This window comes from Musa acuminata, chromosome BXJ1-5, assembly GCF_036884655.1.
Source record: "Musa acuminata AAA Group cultivar baxijiao chromosome BXJ1-5, Cavendish_Baxijiao_AAA, whole genome shotgun sequence".
NCBI classification, from domain to species: domain Eukaryota; kingdom Viridiplantae; phylum Streptophyta; class Magnoliopsida; order Zingiberales; family Musaceae; genus Musa; species Musa acuminata.
The window spans coordinates 42,021,496-42,037,328 of record NC_088331.1 but is presented as its reverse complement, the minus strand read 5'-3'; the positions used below and the strand labels follow the sequence as shown (position 1 = coordinate 42,037,328).

At 37.7% G+C, this 15,833-nt stretch overlaps 2 protein-coding genes across 2 annotated transcripts; both read left to right on the top strand.

The window, feature by feature from the left end:
- The first annotated feature begins 3,323 nt into the window (after positions 1 to 3,323).
- Positions 3,324 to 8,859, top strand: LOC135674360 (putative glucuronosyltransferase PGSIP8). The gene is made up of 5 exons (XM_065184137.1): positions 3,324 to 3,915; positions 5,199 to 5,457; positions 7,273 to 7,474; positions 7,680 to 7,827; positions 8,061 to 8,859. Exons 1-5 carry the CDS (start codon positions 3,662 to 3,664, stop codon positions 8,602 to 8,604), a joined length of 1,407 nt encoding a protein of 468 aa, XP_065040209.1. The 5' UTR covers positions 3,324 to 3,661; the 3' UTR covers positions 8,605 to 8,859.
- A 675-nt stretch (positions 8,860 to 9,534) lies between these two features.
- LOC135674359 (bifunctional adenosine 5'-phosphosulfate phosphorylase/adenylylsulfatase HINT4-like) lies at positions 9,535 to 15,511 on the top strand. The gene is made up of 6 exons (XM_065184136.1): positions 9,535 to 9,754; positions 9,860 to 9,906; positions 12,511 to 12,587; positions 12,722 to 12,788; positions 13,920 to 13,997; positions 14,094 to 15,511. Exons 1-6 carry the CDS (start codon positions 9,674 to 9,676, stop codon positions 14,194 to 14,196), a joined length of 453 nt encoding a protein of 150 aa, XP_065040208.1. The 5' UTR covers positions 9,535 to 9,673; the 3' UTR covers positions 14,197 to 15,511.
- Positions 15,512 to 15,833: the final 322 nt, after the last annotated feature.

The following is a 15,833-nucleotide window of genomic DNA, read 5'->3' as shown; positions in this document are numbered from 1 at the left end:
AGAAAAGAGAAGGAAGAACCTGACACTGTATGTTGTATTAGAAGACTGTAATTACAAGACCAATTCTTTTCCCTCGGGACCAACAGTTCTTTGTCAAATTTCCTTTTGTTCAAAGATCATGTAACTCCTTTTTCTAATAAAGATGAATGCTTTTGATCCAACTGGAGAAGCAGGAGAAGAAGGCCACTTTCTACTGGTTGCTGTAAGTCTGTGTTCTTTTGCTTCTTGACCCTGAAAACAAAGCATTGCTTATGGTGCAGTGCTATTTCTTGCTCCCCTGTGTGTCATGATGTCAGGGCCACCTTGTTGGGTAGTACACCAGAAAGTGCACACCTACTGATCAAAATGTGACCAACACACCATCCCCAATCCAAATAGAAGGGTTCCTCAGCTTTCACTAGGAAAAGAAATCCCAGTTTATATGGTCATACTGAGCTTCATGTTGCAGTTAAACAGTCCCTATTAACACACCTTTTCTAACTCTCAACTGAACTGATCTTTAAGTAAAACTAATGCACACATCAATCACATTCCCCTCAATCCATCGGGGCCCTTCTGGTTCCTGTATCTCCTTGTGTTGGTAGCGGTGTTCCTTCTACCTTTTGTTTTGGAAGGTACATCTTAACAGACAACAGTGAATCTGGTCTAAGAAATCTTGTAACTTCAGCAAGCATTCACTTTGCTCGTTGGAAGCAGATCTCGCAGAAACCGTTCCAGATGCAGCAGCCTTTCTATTATGAATAATGGGTATTCCTTCTTTTAATCTCAAGCTCACAAACTTATGTATTATTAGCACACTTGTGTTGGATGCTTACGATGTTGTAATGCACACAACGAAGAACAGAAACACAAACAGTCGGGCAGCGCATGTGGGATGAGCGCCTTTCTCGTTGCCTTCTCTACCTATTCTCTCTCACAGTCATCTCTTTCCTTTTACTGTATTATAACCAATGGATTCATGACGTGCAGGTGGTTGGACGCACTTCCTGCTTCGTTTCCTCCACTAATCCTTCTCTAAACGAAGCAAGTCCACCTAAAAGAGTCAAAGAAAAGAAACTTGAGATCCGTATTAGGTACAGAAGGGTGATAAGATCAAGAAAAGAGATGCATATTATGATGCCAAGATGGCCATGACATCTACAACACTTGTGCAGAACTTGTTAAGGTTTTTGAAGATCTTACAAATTATTTTAGATCAAGTGCAAAATGTAAGTTATTATACATCTTCTGAAGTACCCAAATGATATGTTCAGCAAACTGCTGTTAGTCAACGAGCTTTGTTGTGTGACTCATCATCAACACTTTGACATTGCCCGACATATAAACTATGAGAAGAACTCCCAAATGTTTAAATCTAGTCAACTCCATAATCATGAAGTTTTGCTGCATTCAGCTCTCAGATGTGAAACCAGAACATTGATAACGTATAAGATGCATTTGACTTTCTATGTTGTTTAATCTAAATTATGTTTTGTGCATCATACGACTAATTAAATGGTCAAGAAATTAAGTAGTAAGCATGCATAGTAACATCTCAAGAGAGATTATTGCACACGAGAAAGTCATGTGAAGAAAAGAACCGATGGTGTGACATAATGAAGTGAGTTCGGGAAGATATTACAATTGACAAAAGTCTTGCGAGTAAGACATATATAAAGACATTTGGGTTTGCATTCTTAAAAAGGTATTATCTGCAGTGATACTACCAAGATGGATCGGACGATCATCGAATTTTTAGGTTCCTGAAGTCCTATGATTTGTTGTATGCACAGTAATATGATTGGATCAAATAAAACCCGCTTCATCGCAAGTCAAAGCAACAGAAACAAAAAAAAAAAAGAAAGGGAAATCTTAGAGCATTCAGGAGAATACAAGACATTATAAATGACAAGTTACGAGGTGTAGAGCATCAAAATATTTTGAACTTGGAAATGGGATGTAGACGAAGGCTAAGAATCTGTTCGCATGGCCCTTCAGCTTTCCAAGGTGCACTTGCAAACAAAAGGCTTATCCATTTGGGTGACCTCAAGCAAAAGTAGTGCGACTTGGCCTTATTATAAGAAGGGGCGGTGGGAGAAGTGGGAGGAAAACGAGAAGATCATGTGTGCACCCACCCACCAGTCCATCGAATTAGAAAGATTCACTCGGAGAGACCGGCGGATGACAAATATCCAACCAAGATTTGCAGAACAACTTGAAAGATGGCTTCAGCAAGCATTCATCTTTCGAGCACCACTACTCATTTATGTGGTTTAATTGGCTGCCGACATGACAGTTTGGTTGTGGCATATGCCAAGTTATATAGTAGTAGACCAGGCTTTGTGGACGGCACTTTGATGTGCACAGACATGCCTTACCCTATTAATGTTTTCTTTTCTTCAGATTTTTACGAGTTATGTCTTGTGAGAGGAGAAGAAGACATCGATCACACCAAAAGAATAAATCAGAGAATCAATAATAAAATAGTGAATATAAAATAATATTTATGTAGTTTGACACTTTTTATCCATACGAGTTTAAACTAAAAATCTTTTCTAGAATTAACCTAAAACTAAATCCAAGATTCTTTTTTACATTCTCTCATATAAACTCCAATAATTTCTCTCTCTCTCTCTCTCTCTTCATTTTTACAAAGGATAAATCATGAGATGATCCAAAGGTACTTTGCTTACAACCTCCTGTTGAGACCTAAAATTATATTATATTTTCTTAGAACAATCAAGCTTTAATTTTCAAAATTTTCTTTCTTCTTATTGAAGTTTTTTCATAATTAAATTTCTTATCCTCCAAATGACATGATTCGAGGAACACATATTAACCACATCACATTAGGCAAACGATTCAGAGATATCATCACACACAATATTGATGAAAGTATTGGTTGAGTGTCATTGTCAAGGTTAGGGTTTAGAAATAATTTAGATTGAAACATAAGAAACAAAAAATAAACACTTAATCCGATTCAAATTTGAATTTAGATGAAATAGAAAAATCCCTGTTGTAATGACAGTAGCTTTTCATAGTTATAAGGTCAACCCGAGTCAAAATAACAATTACGTGGCAATAAAAGTTGTTTGACTGGGTGTTGACGTAGTTAGTCTCCATAGTATGGCCAACTACTTTATTTAGTGGCACTCATTAAATCAATGTAAACAATATCTTGTGCATCTTTTCCTACTTACTGGAATGACGGGTGCGTGAGACCATTGGAAGGAATCACGTGGGATCAGCCATTTTGCCACACTTGGGTCGGGTAAATGTTTGGGTGCAATTGATGTTATTAGATTACATGCTCGTGTTTTAGTTTCATGCTCTCTTTAGGCCGATGCCACTTTCCCCGTCTCATCAGAAACGCCCCACTCCAAAAGATCTTTCTTTGACCTTCTCCTCGCTCTTTGGTGCCTTTGCTGGCTCTCGTCGGTGATCTCCGGCGAGCCCTCGACCGTGCCTCCCGCTTTGGACGCCTTCCGGGTGTGTCCGACGGGCCGGGGCGGCGGTGGAGCTGCGCCTGGGGGAAACTGCTGAGATTTGGAGAATGGGCCACGGCGAAGGGCGCCGGAGGTGGAGATCCGATCTGTGGTAGACTAAAGATCTGATCTTCCGTCGTTTCAGCTTGGTTTTCACGGGTTTTTAGGAGGGCTGGAAGGTGGAACCGGGCGACATGGAAATCAAGTTGCGACTGGGGTTACTTGCGGCGCTGCTTTTGGCGCTAGCAGCGGCTGCGGCGGAGGCGACGACGACAGAGAGGCGGCGGCAGCACGCGTACGCGGCGATGATGTACATGGGGACACCCAGGGACTACGAGTTCTACGTGGCGACGAGGGTGATGATGAGGTCCCTCGCGAGGCTCCACGTCGAGGCCGATCTCGTCGTCATCGCCTCCGTCGACGTCCCCGTCCGATGGGCCCAAACCTTGTGAGATCTCCGTTACTCCGGCGTCCTCTCCCCGACTCGATCTCCGCCGCTTCTTATGTTCTCTCTTTCGTGACATATTTTCATCATTTGACGGTGTTATTGTTAAAAGTTTATCCCCCGGTCTTTCCTACAGTGAGAATTTTTACCAAAAAGAAAGATTAGGCTCTTCAGAAATAACATCAAAAGATTGTGTGGTTTGATGGCCTTCAAATCATACACACTAATTTGTCTTTTCCGTTGATAGATATTACATGATAAAAAATTAGGTCTGTGTTCTTTGGTAGACAATAATTTCCTGCCTCGAGTAGGATAGAATCAACAGGCATAAGGGAAGAAGAATAGTAGTAGTAGTAGTAGTAGTAGTAGTAGAAGCCATCGATTTGTGTTTTCTCCTTCAAAATTGTTCTTGCTGACGGGTCCTCTTTTATCTTTATTGTTGAAGAGTCAGGGTTGGTTTTTTGGTCATTCTGCTCGTTGCATTGCTTTCTATTTTTCTCACTTGGTAGTGACATGTCCTTGAGAGGATTGGTGTCCAAAAGCTTTGACTTTTCAGTCCTTTGAGAAAAAAAGGACTCGTTAGGAAAAGGAATTGTTCCGGGTATTGAGACCCCCTAATCTTCTCAAGAATAGCAGAAATACCAGATCTGGATTCATCGATTGAATCTACTGAAAAAAAAAAGGCCAAATTGCTCTCATTTGGGATTTCTTTATTGAACTTTAGAAATTGGTGTTGGCCTTATTTGATTGATTCAATACATGACCAGTGATGTATGAGGTTCCAATTTAATCTGGAATTTCCATTTCTGAATTTGAAATTAATTCATGATTATTGATACACTCAGAGTTTACATTCTTTGACTTTCTACTATGCTGAATGTTCAATTGGAAAAATCCTGAGTTTCTTTTGTTAGACAAAAAGAACTACTGGAATTCAAATTGCATATATAAGTGATATTTTTCAGGTCGTATTGCATCAAAGATATATTTAATGGATGAGTTTTAAGTCTTTAAAGCTGCTTGTAATTTCTATTTGACCAGAGATGAAAATTTTCGGATGTGTTTTATGCCTTTAACCCTGTCAGCATGCTGTTTTTCTTTTTGTTTTCTCAAATGAACAATATATCATGTTCTGAGCGTAATCTGTTTAGTTAGTAGCATGCTTTGGAGCATTCTGTTATTCCACACTTTGGAAGTTAGAGCTGCAAAACTAATAGTTAAAGACTCAGTTTGGCCAAGTACTCTCTAGCAAATCGCACCTCACATTTGATGATTGGCATGATCAGGCAAGAGGAGGATGGGGTGAAGGTGATTAGAGTTGAGAACTTGAAGAACCCGTATGAAAATCAACAAAACTTCAACACCAGATTCAAGTTGACATTGAACAAACTTTATGCATGGAGTCTAATTTCGTATGATCGAGTTGTTATGCTCGACTCCGATAACATTTTCCTCCAACGTACCGATGAGCTTTTCCAATGCGGCCAATTTTGTGCTGTTTTCATCAACCCATGCATCTTTCATACTGGACTTTTCGTTCTTCAGGTACAACTGCTATGAAACTCAATCTCATTAGTGTCAACTCTTTTTTATTCTTGAATACGGTCTCTCCTGAACATGTGGGATATTGATGTTATCCTAGAATCAATTGTAGAATTCATACTGCTGTTGGAAATTAGGATGAACTCTGAAATCCTTGTATGTTAGCAATTTACTGGAATGACAGAGTGCCTCATGTTTTATCACTAGTTTCTCAAGTCACAACTGATGTTTAGGATGATCCCGAAATAACAGAGTTGCTTCCACGTGCATACATGAGCATCATCATTTCCATCCATTTGCTTTCAACCGTTATGCCCGACAGGCTTTGGAAGAGTGCCCAATCAGTCAATTAGGTTAGAGTTACAATGGAAATGGTTGACTTCGAAGGGCAGATTGTCATTGTCTCTGATTATCTCAAGCAAATTGAACATGCCATATCATGAGCCTGATGACAAGTTATACCATTGAGTTCAGTACATACCAGTTCCAAGTCAGCAGAATTAAATCTTACTTTTTTGGATTATAACTTATTTACAGTCTGCATTGACGTGTGGTTGGGAACTTATTTTGAGCCCCAAAAATTTCGACTTAGAGGTGGGACATAATTTTGCCATATTATAACACTAAAATTCATATTGACTTAGCGTGTCATAAGGCATTTCAACACTACAATAAATGTACATGTTATATCTCATAAGACTTGGTCGAGAAAAGATTATGTGTTGATAATATTCAGGTTTGTACAGTCCTTTTAAAAAAATATTGATAAATTAATAGGGCATTTAATTGTTTTTAAGATTTATCATGCACCGATTTGCAAATTGCATTTAGAAGAACAAATAATACAGACTTAAAAATTATTGGCTTTATCGTCTTTAGTTTTTCAACTACCCTCGTAAGTCAATAACAGAATTTGGTAAAGTTTTCTTGTGTAATCTTCGACAAAATTTGACCTGGAATATTATGAATTCAGGGAATTCTATCCAATGTATGACACTTCTGTATCTCATAGTAAATATACAAGAAGCAGCTCAAACCATGTACTGGAGTTTACTTAAGTTCAATACCACAGCTGAAAGCTATAAAATAATAATGTAACTTGAGATATCCAACTCTTGCTGAAAATTCATAAACCGAAAGAAACTGCAGCTGTCAATGTGTTTGGTACTGTATATGATGATCTAAGAATGCAGTATCCAAGCAGTTGTGTCAATGTTGGACAAGCAACTTTAAGAATTTTACTCTTACAAGTCTCCTTAAAGTCCAACATTCATAAGGGCTTTAGTGATTATGTATCATGTTCATATATGTGACTGGTTGATCAGTCATGATCATGACTAAGGGTATATCAAGATTTGATGCACATATTTGCTAATTGCATAACAAGGAGAAGATTAGCAGCCAGTTCTAATGGCATATCAGATCTTATATATTTAAGAAGTAAAATATAGTGAGATTGCATCAGATATTTCGCAATGACTGCTTTGTTGTCTGCATCTATATTTGAAAAGAAGTCAGTGAAAAACTTCCATTTTTAGATATTGGCATTTTAATTTAAATTTCCACAAGCCTTTGCAAAGAATATCACAACAAAATTGGGACAATATGATTTATATCATGGTAACCAGTTTTGTCTCTGGAGGATCTAAATTTATACATTTCCGTTCCATCCATCAATGAGTTGTCCATTAGAAATCAATTGCAAAATCGTATATTCTAAGTTTGAATTGTAATTTTTATTCATCTGCCATGTCATGAGAGGAGAACTACAACTTTTCCTTTAAAGCATAATTCGATTGTGTTGTTTGCCCTGTATAGCCTTCAATGGATGTTTTCAAGAACATGCTTCATGAGCTAGAAACTGGACATGAGAACCCAGATGGTGCAGATCAAGGCTTCCTGGCAAGCTATTTTCCTGACTTGCTTGATCGTCCAATGTTCCATCCACCTACCAATGGTACCAAGCTTTATGGTACCTATCGCCTTCCTTTGGGATACCAGATGGATGCTTCATATTACTGTGAGTGCAAGAAGTGCTTGTTCTACACTAGTTCTGTTTCGTGTGCTTTTCCTGCTTCCGTTTTTCTATGGTAAATCAATGCCTTTAGGTTTAAGATTTCTCTATCACCGAGGTTTTGGTATATTGTATGGGTCTTGATGATTTTGTGCCTCAAGTAAGTAATAATGGCCATTTTCAACATCTGTATCATTTGTTTCTATTGCAGATCTAAAGCTCCGGTGGAGCATACCATGTGGACCAAATAGTGTGATCACATTCCCAAGTGCCCCATGGTTAAAACCTTGGTACTGGTGGTCTTGGCCTGTTTTACCATTGGGCCTTTCATGGCATGAACGACGTCGAAAGAATCTCGGGTAAGTAAAAAAGAACTTGCAGCAGACCTACAATCTATAAACATAGTCTTGAAGTATCATGATAAAGCAAAATCTTTCTTTTGTTATGTCATTGATTCAATTACAATTTTCTATATGCCATGTGGAAAGGCCAATATTACCGTGACCTGAAATTATCATGCATATTTCAAATATGATATCTGACATCTTGTTTTGGTTCCTGAACTTCTGTTGGGGAATGATATGTCGGGCAGGTATGGTTCAGAGCTACCAATATTGCTGATCCAAGCAGTGATGTATATTGGAATCATAGCAGTTACCCGGTTGGCACGACCAAGCTTGTCAAAGCTGTGTTATAATCGGCGTCCAGAGAAGATCATCGCAATATTGCATAGCACGCTCAAGGTAGCAGCATTGTGGTCCATATTCGCTGCATACACGGTACCTTTTTTCCTCATCCCACGTACAGTGCATCCACTCTTAGGTTGGCCCATTTATGTGCTCGGAGTTGCTTCTCTTTCTTCAATCGTTATCAATGTCTTCCTTCTGCCACCTCTACCGGTCCTCACAGTGTTACTGGGAATCTTGGGTTCACTGTTTGTGATGGCATTCCCTTGGTATTCTGATGGTGTTATTAGGGCTTTGGTGGTGTTTGCTTATGCCTTCAGCTGTGCCCCGTTTGCATGGGCGTCTTTGATGAAAGTGATAGGCTCCTTGCAGAACCTACTTGAGAGGGAGGCCTTCTTTCCAAGACTGGGAGAGTCCCCACAACTGTCTGAGTTCAACAAACTGTATTAATCTGCACATACCACTGCCTTCAATGGAGATGATTAGATTAGCTAATCCTATTGATATCGATTTTGCGGTTCACTTGTATCACTGTGTGTGACAATATAATGGATGTATTCTAATACCATATAGAAGACAATTGATAAGTTGACCTAGGGTTCCTGCAGTGTCCAGGGAGATGTACACTTGCCATGTACTCTTAATCGTTTGCCTCCTGAATGTTACTTCAATTTGCAAAATGGCTGCCTCTGGTCTTGGCATTCACTGTTATGAAGGAGGGAGGGATTTTGTTCTAATGTTTGCCATGAGCTGTGTGCCCAACAGAGTCTTTGCACCAGAGAGAAGCATTGTTTGTGTTACCATTGTTTCTAAAAGACATAGTCACACTGCTCCACTAAAAGTTGATTGAATCAGGAAAAGGATATAAGCATAAGATAGAAACAATGGTTCTTCTCACCCTTTGCCTCTGATCACTGAACTACTATGAAGAAGCAGTTCCTTTGCCACACCCTTCAACCTCCAAGATAGCCACCCAATTCAACTCACAAACAATCCAGCGAATCATGATGAGAAGCTGATTCGTAGTAGCCAGTCGGAGATGATCAATGATATGCAACTGTGGTAGAAATTTGCTAGAAATTCTCTCTAGATTTTCTCAGATATATAAGAAATATGAAATATAAATATAAAACTTAATAATCCACGAAAATAATCTTTTTTTAAGAGAAGATCCCTTTCATAATGCTGATATTATTATTATTTTGTTAAGACTGCAGAGACGATAAAACTTTCATGCATTTACAATGTAACAAGATTTAATTGGACAATTTAAACCGATAACATGCTGAATGTATTTTAATTACGCTTATTACACGCTAAAGTGTTTTGTATAAACCATTTATTATTTGATTCGTGACGATGTTTATTAGATATTAATGGAAAGACTCGTGGCCTCTCTTTGCCTGATGGTCGTCACAAGAACACCACGGGAGACTCGACAAAGGGGGCAGCAGCCTCACGAGAGGGCGCTCCAGAGTTGTGGAGAAGGCATCGACGGTGCGGTCGTCGAGGGAGCGAGATGGCCGCGGCTGCAGGGCGGCCGCCGTGCTTATTCTGTCAGATTGCACGGGGCTCCACCTCCACCGATCTCCACTACGCCGTCCGATCTCTCTTTATGCCATTCTATCCTAATTCGTCGCTGCTGTTGTTGTATTACTTTGTTGTTTCATTATGGGATAATGTTCTCCTCCTTTTATCGGTACAGGATGAGATGGTTGTCGCGTTCCGTGACATCAATCCGTCCGCCGTCAGGTGATTGCTCCTTGACTTTCTTTCCCCGCACAAAACTGTTTTTGGTTGACAATTCCTTAGAAAGATTTGAGCTTTGATAAACTGACGGTTCTGATGATTAATTCGAACAATCGAATACTGGTTTTAGAGCGATCTATATTATTCAGGCAGGCAGAATATATTGATTTTGAATTTTCTCTTCTTGATTGATGCACAGTTTGTATCTCGCGTCTGCAAGTGATATTTTTGTCCGTGGATTTTTCCTTCTCTGAGATGAGATTTTTGCACACGTAAACCTTATATGTGAAGAATATATTCACATAAACTAGGCGGATAAATTTAATCTCCTTCAGTCCTTTAGTTGAAGAAAGAGATAGAAATGAGTTAATTTGGTCATGAGGTGCTATGTAAAATATAATTAGTTCGGCATTAGATATAATTTGGTAGGTATGATTATCTGCTACTGAACATGGTTATCTCGTCTTTAATATTCAGCTATAGAAGTTCATATTACAGAACTGGGAGGCACCGCATATGATGTTAACATGCCAAATGCTATAGCATAAGCAACTTGATTACTTTCAGCGCGGACATTGATTATGACATCAGTGATTCCTTTGACACCATTTGATCGAACACTGAAGCTCTTCACTTTAGCTTTTTTTGGGCCTCTGTTAATCTTGCATGTCTTCCCCCATAAAGGTTGTACATTCTGACAGAATGCTTAAGTAAAAGACTGCAGAATTTCTCTTCTTATAAACCTATCCTGCGTCAGAATATGCATGCTTGAATATTGTGCAGCCCCATCTTCTATCTGACACTAGTTTTTTCATTAAATTGTTATAATTATATGAATTCAGATACAGGGGTAATCACAGGGGTTCTTGTGCTTCACTACGTGATTAACTATATATAAATTATTTTCTAACTTGGTTTTAGATAGTTTACTTTGGAAGACCATAAGTACAAAATAAGGTTTTCATCATACATAGTCGTAGGTCCATCTACTAGCTGAAATACTTCTGTCTATGAAGTTAGTAATGTCATGGCATGCACCTATGATATTTTTGTATGTGGTGCAATGAACATTAATGGACCACATTTTATCTGTTTACATTGTGACTTTTGGAGGAGAGTTTAACTCTTTTAGTATATATGCTCTCTTAGTTATTATTAGATCCAGCCTTTAACAAGCACAAAACCTTTATGTACGAATTTTTCACCCTTCTTCTTAACTATTGAATTAGGCATTCTAAGATATTAAGCACTATATTTCGGTTGATCTTCTTTTGTTTATGTTGCAAATTGTCAGTGTAATATAAATCTTGCGTAGAAAGCATGATTTTCCTAGTATGGGTATTCTTTATTTCATTTAGTGGAAGCAGTTCTTCATCTAGGCGCTGTCTGGTTGCGTCAAGTAGACTTCTTGAAGCGATTGTTGTGGAAAGTTGATAAATTTCTCTTGGTTGTCCAAAGTTGAAATGAAACTTACTTCCGTGACTTTCAAGTTTTAGCTAAATGAAATAATCTGAAGTAGTGAAGCCCACTTCTAATAGGAATCAGGATTTCAAACTTACTCCATGAATGTAGCAAACATTTGATATATTAGAATTTCTGATGAGAGAGAATAAAAGAGCCATATTCTGAAAAGAAAGGATTTTATGCTATAGATGGTGTTATATTGGAAGATATATTATTGTAAGATGTGCGTAGGAGATGTAACAAGCCTGCAAACCAATTGCTCTTTACAAATAACAGAGGGGGTGAACTCGCACACAGGGAGAACATTTGTCAAATATGAGGATACTTTCTCCTTGAAGATGGGTTCTGAAATCTGAACACTTGTCAAAGGCTGCCTTTTAGTGACCTCGTGTACTGATTGGAATGTGACACTTTATCTGTGTCAACTTTATGCTAGGTTTTAGACTTTAAATAGCATTAATTATTACATAAAGGGCATCTGTGTCTTTTTTTTAAACAAGTATTATCCTTAGCTGGATGCATTTGAGTGGAACCTGCGCAAGGCTCCAGAACTAATAGATAAAGGGGGAAGATGCAACATTTATGAGTTCTAATAACATGGTTATGGACTTACAATTACAAAAAAAAGTTGTGATTTTTCTTGTAAGTTCACATATTATACATATTTCTGCATCATATCTCTAGTATCATTGCCTGTTTCAATTTGTCATGCATTGCTACAAAGTCTAAATATTGTCTTCTGTCTCCATATCAGCAGTGTCATGAATTTTGTCAAAAATTTCATAGCCGCACTGTGACTTAGTTTGGAAGAATTCTTTCCATATAATTAAACTTCAATTTAGCCATGCTAACTCTCTGTTATTTAATCTTTTCTAGTAATACTTAATGGCTTCTATTTTTTTCTTTTATTTCTTACCAACTTCTCAACTATGACTAGTACTTATTAAATGTGTTTATGATATGTTTTGATGGTTGTTGCATATCTGGATTCCATTTCAAGTTTAGACCCATCATTTATGAGAATGCTCTTGGGCGTGCCTAATATGCTATCAATTGAAACCTATAAAGCTTTATGGATGTGTATGATTGTTCTCTTGCTTTGAATCTATGCATCACTGTTTACTCTGGTTGGTTGTTTACTAGGCATTATCTGGTTATACCTGTTGAGCACATACCTACTGTCAAACATCTTCAGAGAAAAACAGAAGATTATCATTTAGGTAAGATTCTTGGTTTATAGTGTTAAATATTGCAGAGAATGTTTAATGGAGACTTCTCAAAAGAACATGCTCAATGGGGTCATTCAGGTGCAAAAAGTTGTCAGAATTCATGTAATCTGCTGTATTTTATACAGTTAATCACATGTTGAACGTGGGGAAAACCCTTTTGGCCAGAGATGCACCTGAATCAATGTGTTCTAGGTATCATCTGAAAACATTGTACTTTATTTTAATTTTATTTTCCAGTACTTCCTTTTCCTAAAATATTTATTGTGATGTCCAATTTGGCTAGATTTTTTTTCAGAATCTTTTTGCCACTTTGGTTTGTGGCAAAAAAAGTGCAAGAAAGAGAACAGAACCAAAACTGAACACAAGTGCTGATAACATAACCAATTGTCAGTTTTAGTACATTTATGCATTGCACAAGCAGTACTTGCCTGCTTAAATTTGAAAAAAGTTATGGCAGAGTTGATATCTTTATAGGAGATTAATATATAAGAATATTTGTCTTTATATAATGCTAAGCCTCCCATGATCAAGAAGGATGAATTTATGGTAATATCCATCTACAACACCCAGACTGCTTTAGTTATAAAATATGTAAATCAATGAATATGAATCAGTTTTTGATTCATTTATGGAAGGATGCAAATAAAGGAATCAACTGACTGAACAATCTGAATGAAGACTTGTGGTGACAATGGGTGAGAATCTTAGCAGGACTAGTTTTCCTTTTTCTCAAATGACTTAACAAGAGAAAGCATTGTTTTGGAATATTGCTGATGCTGATTTAGCCACTGGATTAAGCTGTAGAGGAAGGTTGTCTAACTTTCAAGGGCGGGCCTTGATACAACAGTAAGATTTAAGATTGTTCTTAATGACCTAAGAGACTAGAGTTCCAATCTCAGAAATAACATCTCTAAGAGAGGTAAGGCTATGGGTGCTTCCATTAATCCTCGTGCATTGGGTTTGTCCTTTTAGGTTAGATTGTCTAACTTTCTGTTATCTTTTGTAGGTGACAATTCAAGTTCTAGAGTTAGTAAGTGGCAACTGGAAAATAAATTTCCACAAAAGAAAAAATGAAAGCAGTTGTGTATCACAAGTCCAGTTGAGTCCAGGAGTTGATAAATGTCCCTCCTACTAACATAACCTAGAGTGCAAAGTATGGAGCCAAGTGGTGGATCAATTTTCTTTAAGGATGTTAACTCTATGATCTACATGTTAATTAATGAGAACACAATGTTGCTGATTTACTACAACTGAACATTGATTTGTAGTTCTGACATATTTCAAGTATATGGTGTTTCATGTATTTGAAGTTCTGTCTTGCAGATTTGGTTTCCATCAGCCCCCATTTAATAGTGTTGATCATCTCCATCTTCACTGTCTGGCATTACCATTCACACCAAGGTATATCTATAAGTGCAGAACATACTTTCTTCAGTCTTCCTTTTACCAAATGTTTCTCACCATGTGCTAAGTAGTAGTAGTTTTTGCCATTAACAGGTGGAGACAAGTGAAATATACAACTCTGGGTCCTTTCTGGGGGTTCATAGAGGCTGAGAAATTATTGGACAAGATAAGGCCATTCTCGAAAGTGACCTCATAGTTGTGACATCAAATCATGTTAAAGGAGACTGTTTTGCTCACTTATTTATCTTTTATTTTTTTTGGCATTGAATTCCTCTGCAATATGCAATTGATTTTATCTGGTTAACTGTGCTGTCAATTATGAGCACTACACACATAAAAGAATCATGTTAAATTTGTTATCTTATTGGCATTTCACTGTCAGTATGCAATCAATTCTTTATGAGTTATAATTTGATTATCTACTACTTTGACTTCTAGTAAATTTTATATTTTTGCTCAGTTCTAGTACGGCCAACATAGGAATGTTTATATCTAAGTTGTTGACTAAACAACCTAGCCTTCTTTTCTTGCTTCTCAGTTGGCCTTCGTCATACTGCACTTGCTTAAATTCCATTATGTGCTTCTGATATGGACTGTTTAGTGTCTTGAGGTGGAATCATGAGTGCCTAGTTTCAGAATGTGACCCTAATGATGTCTTGATATCAATCTTTATGATGTGCATGGATTAGACTGTCTGAAAGCATACTTTACTTCCTTGTTTTGATATTAGAAATTAGAGTTATTCCTACATTTCAATTTTCATACTTTGTATACTTCGGTTTATCAAACAATAATTGTGAATTATTTTTTTATTTGATTAGAGATTCATCTACAGAGTCTACTTGGTCAAGCAAAGAGAGAGAAGCTTCCTTTACATTTCTGAGTACATTTATTTACTCAGATAAGCACTGTAGATGTAGATAGAATTAATTAGAAATGTAAATATGAGAAATAAGAAAAAACATAAATTTCATAAATGTTGATAGAATTAAAGAGAAAGACAAATATGAGGAATTACCAATTTAAAACTATATATATATAATTATAATTTTAATATGTAGTTTGTATGTTATTCTCTTGCTTGGGTGCAACTACTCTGGCTACTATATATTCTCCTAAGCTTTATCTGACTGCTCATTTCCATCTGTTATTACTACTCTCCAGAGCTTATTTTCTTGCAGCACTAGTCTGTGCCGACAGGTATTGCTGCTTAATAGTCGACCGCAGGAGATGAAGTGATACTTGGGGGCGTCGCCTTCTGCAGTATGTTTGCTGTCATCTTCTGCTACAGTCATATATATCTCTCTCTCTCTCTCTCCGTTATGAGGATCTTAGACTTTTAATGCTTTAGGATCTTTCATGTAAATACTTAAGTCGTATAAAGATGTAGATTTGTGCCTAGAAGTCTTGGCGACATTGTCTTCAACCCCGTGTCTCCAACACAGACAGCCACCATATTGTGTACGTGATTATTGATGATCAATATTTCATTGTTATTATCCGTCATGCCATGATAAGAACTCTTGAATCGTGGTGAAAGATGAAGTCTCTATAATTCTTTGTGATGGCAAGCTGCTGTACCAACCAGCCCAAGCTGAGACCAATCCACTAATCCCTAACGTTACTGCATTGTTGCAGTAAGGATTCGGCTCGATGCAAGCCACCGCAATGACGAAATCGGCGACGTTGGCAGCCACCACCATCACCCTCGTCACTATGTCAACTCTTATCTTTTGTATCTCGTCCTTAACGTCACCTGCAGTTTCCTCTAGTCGTTTCTGCTCCTGCGACGCCTTCTTGATGAGGATGAAGTCCATGATGACGAAGAACACG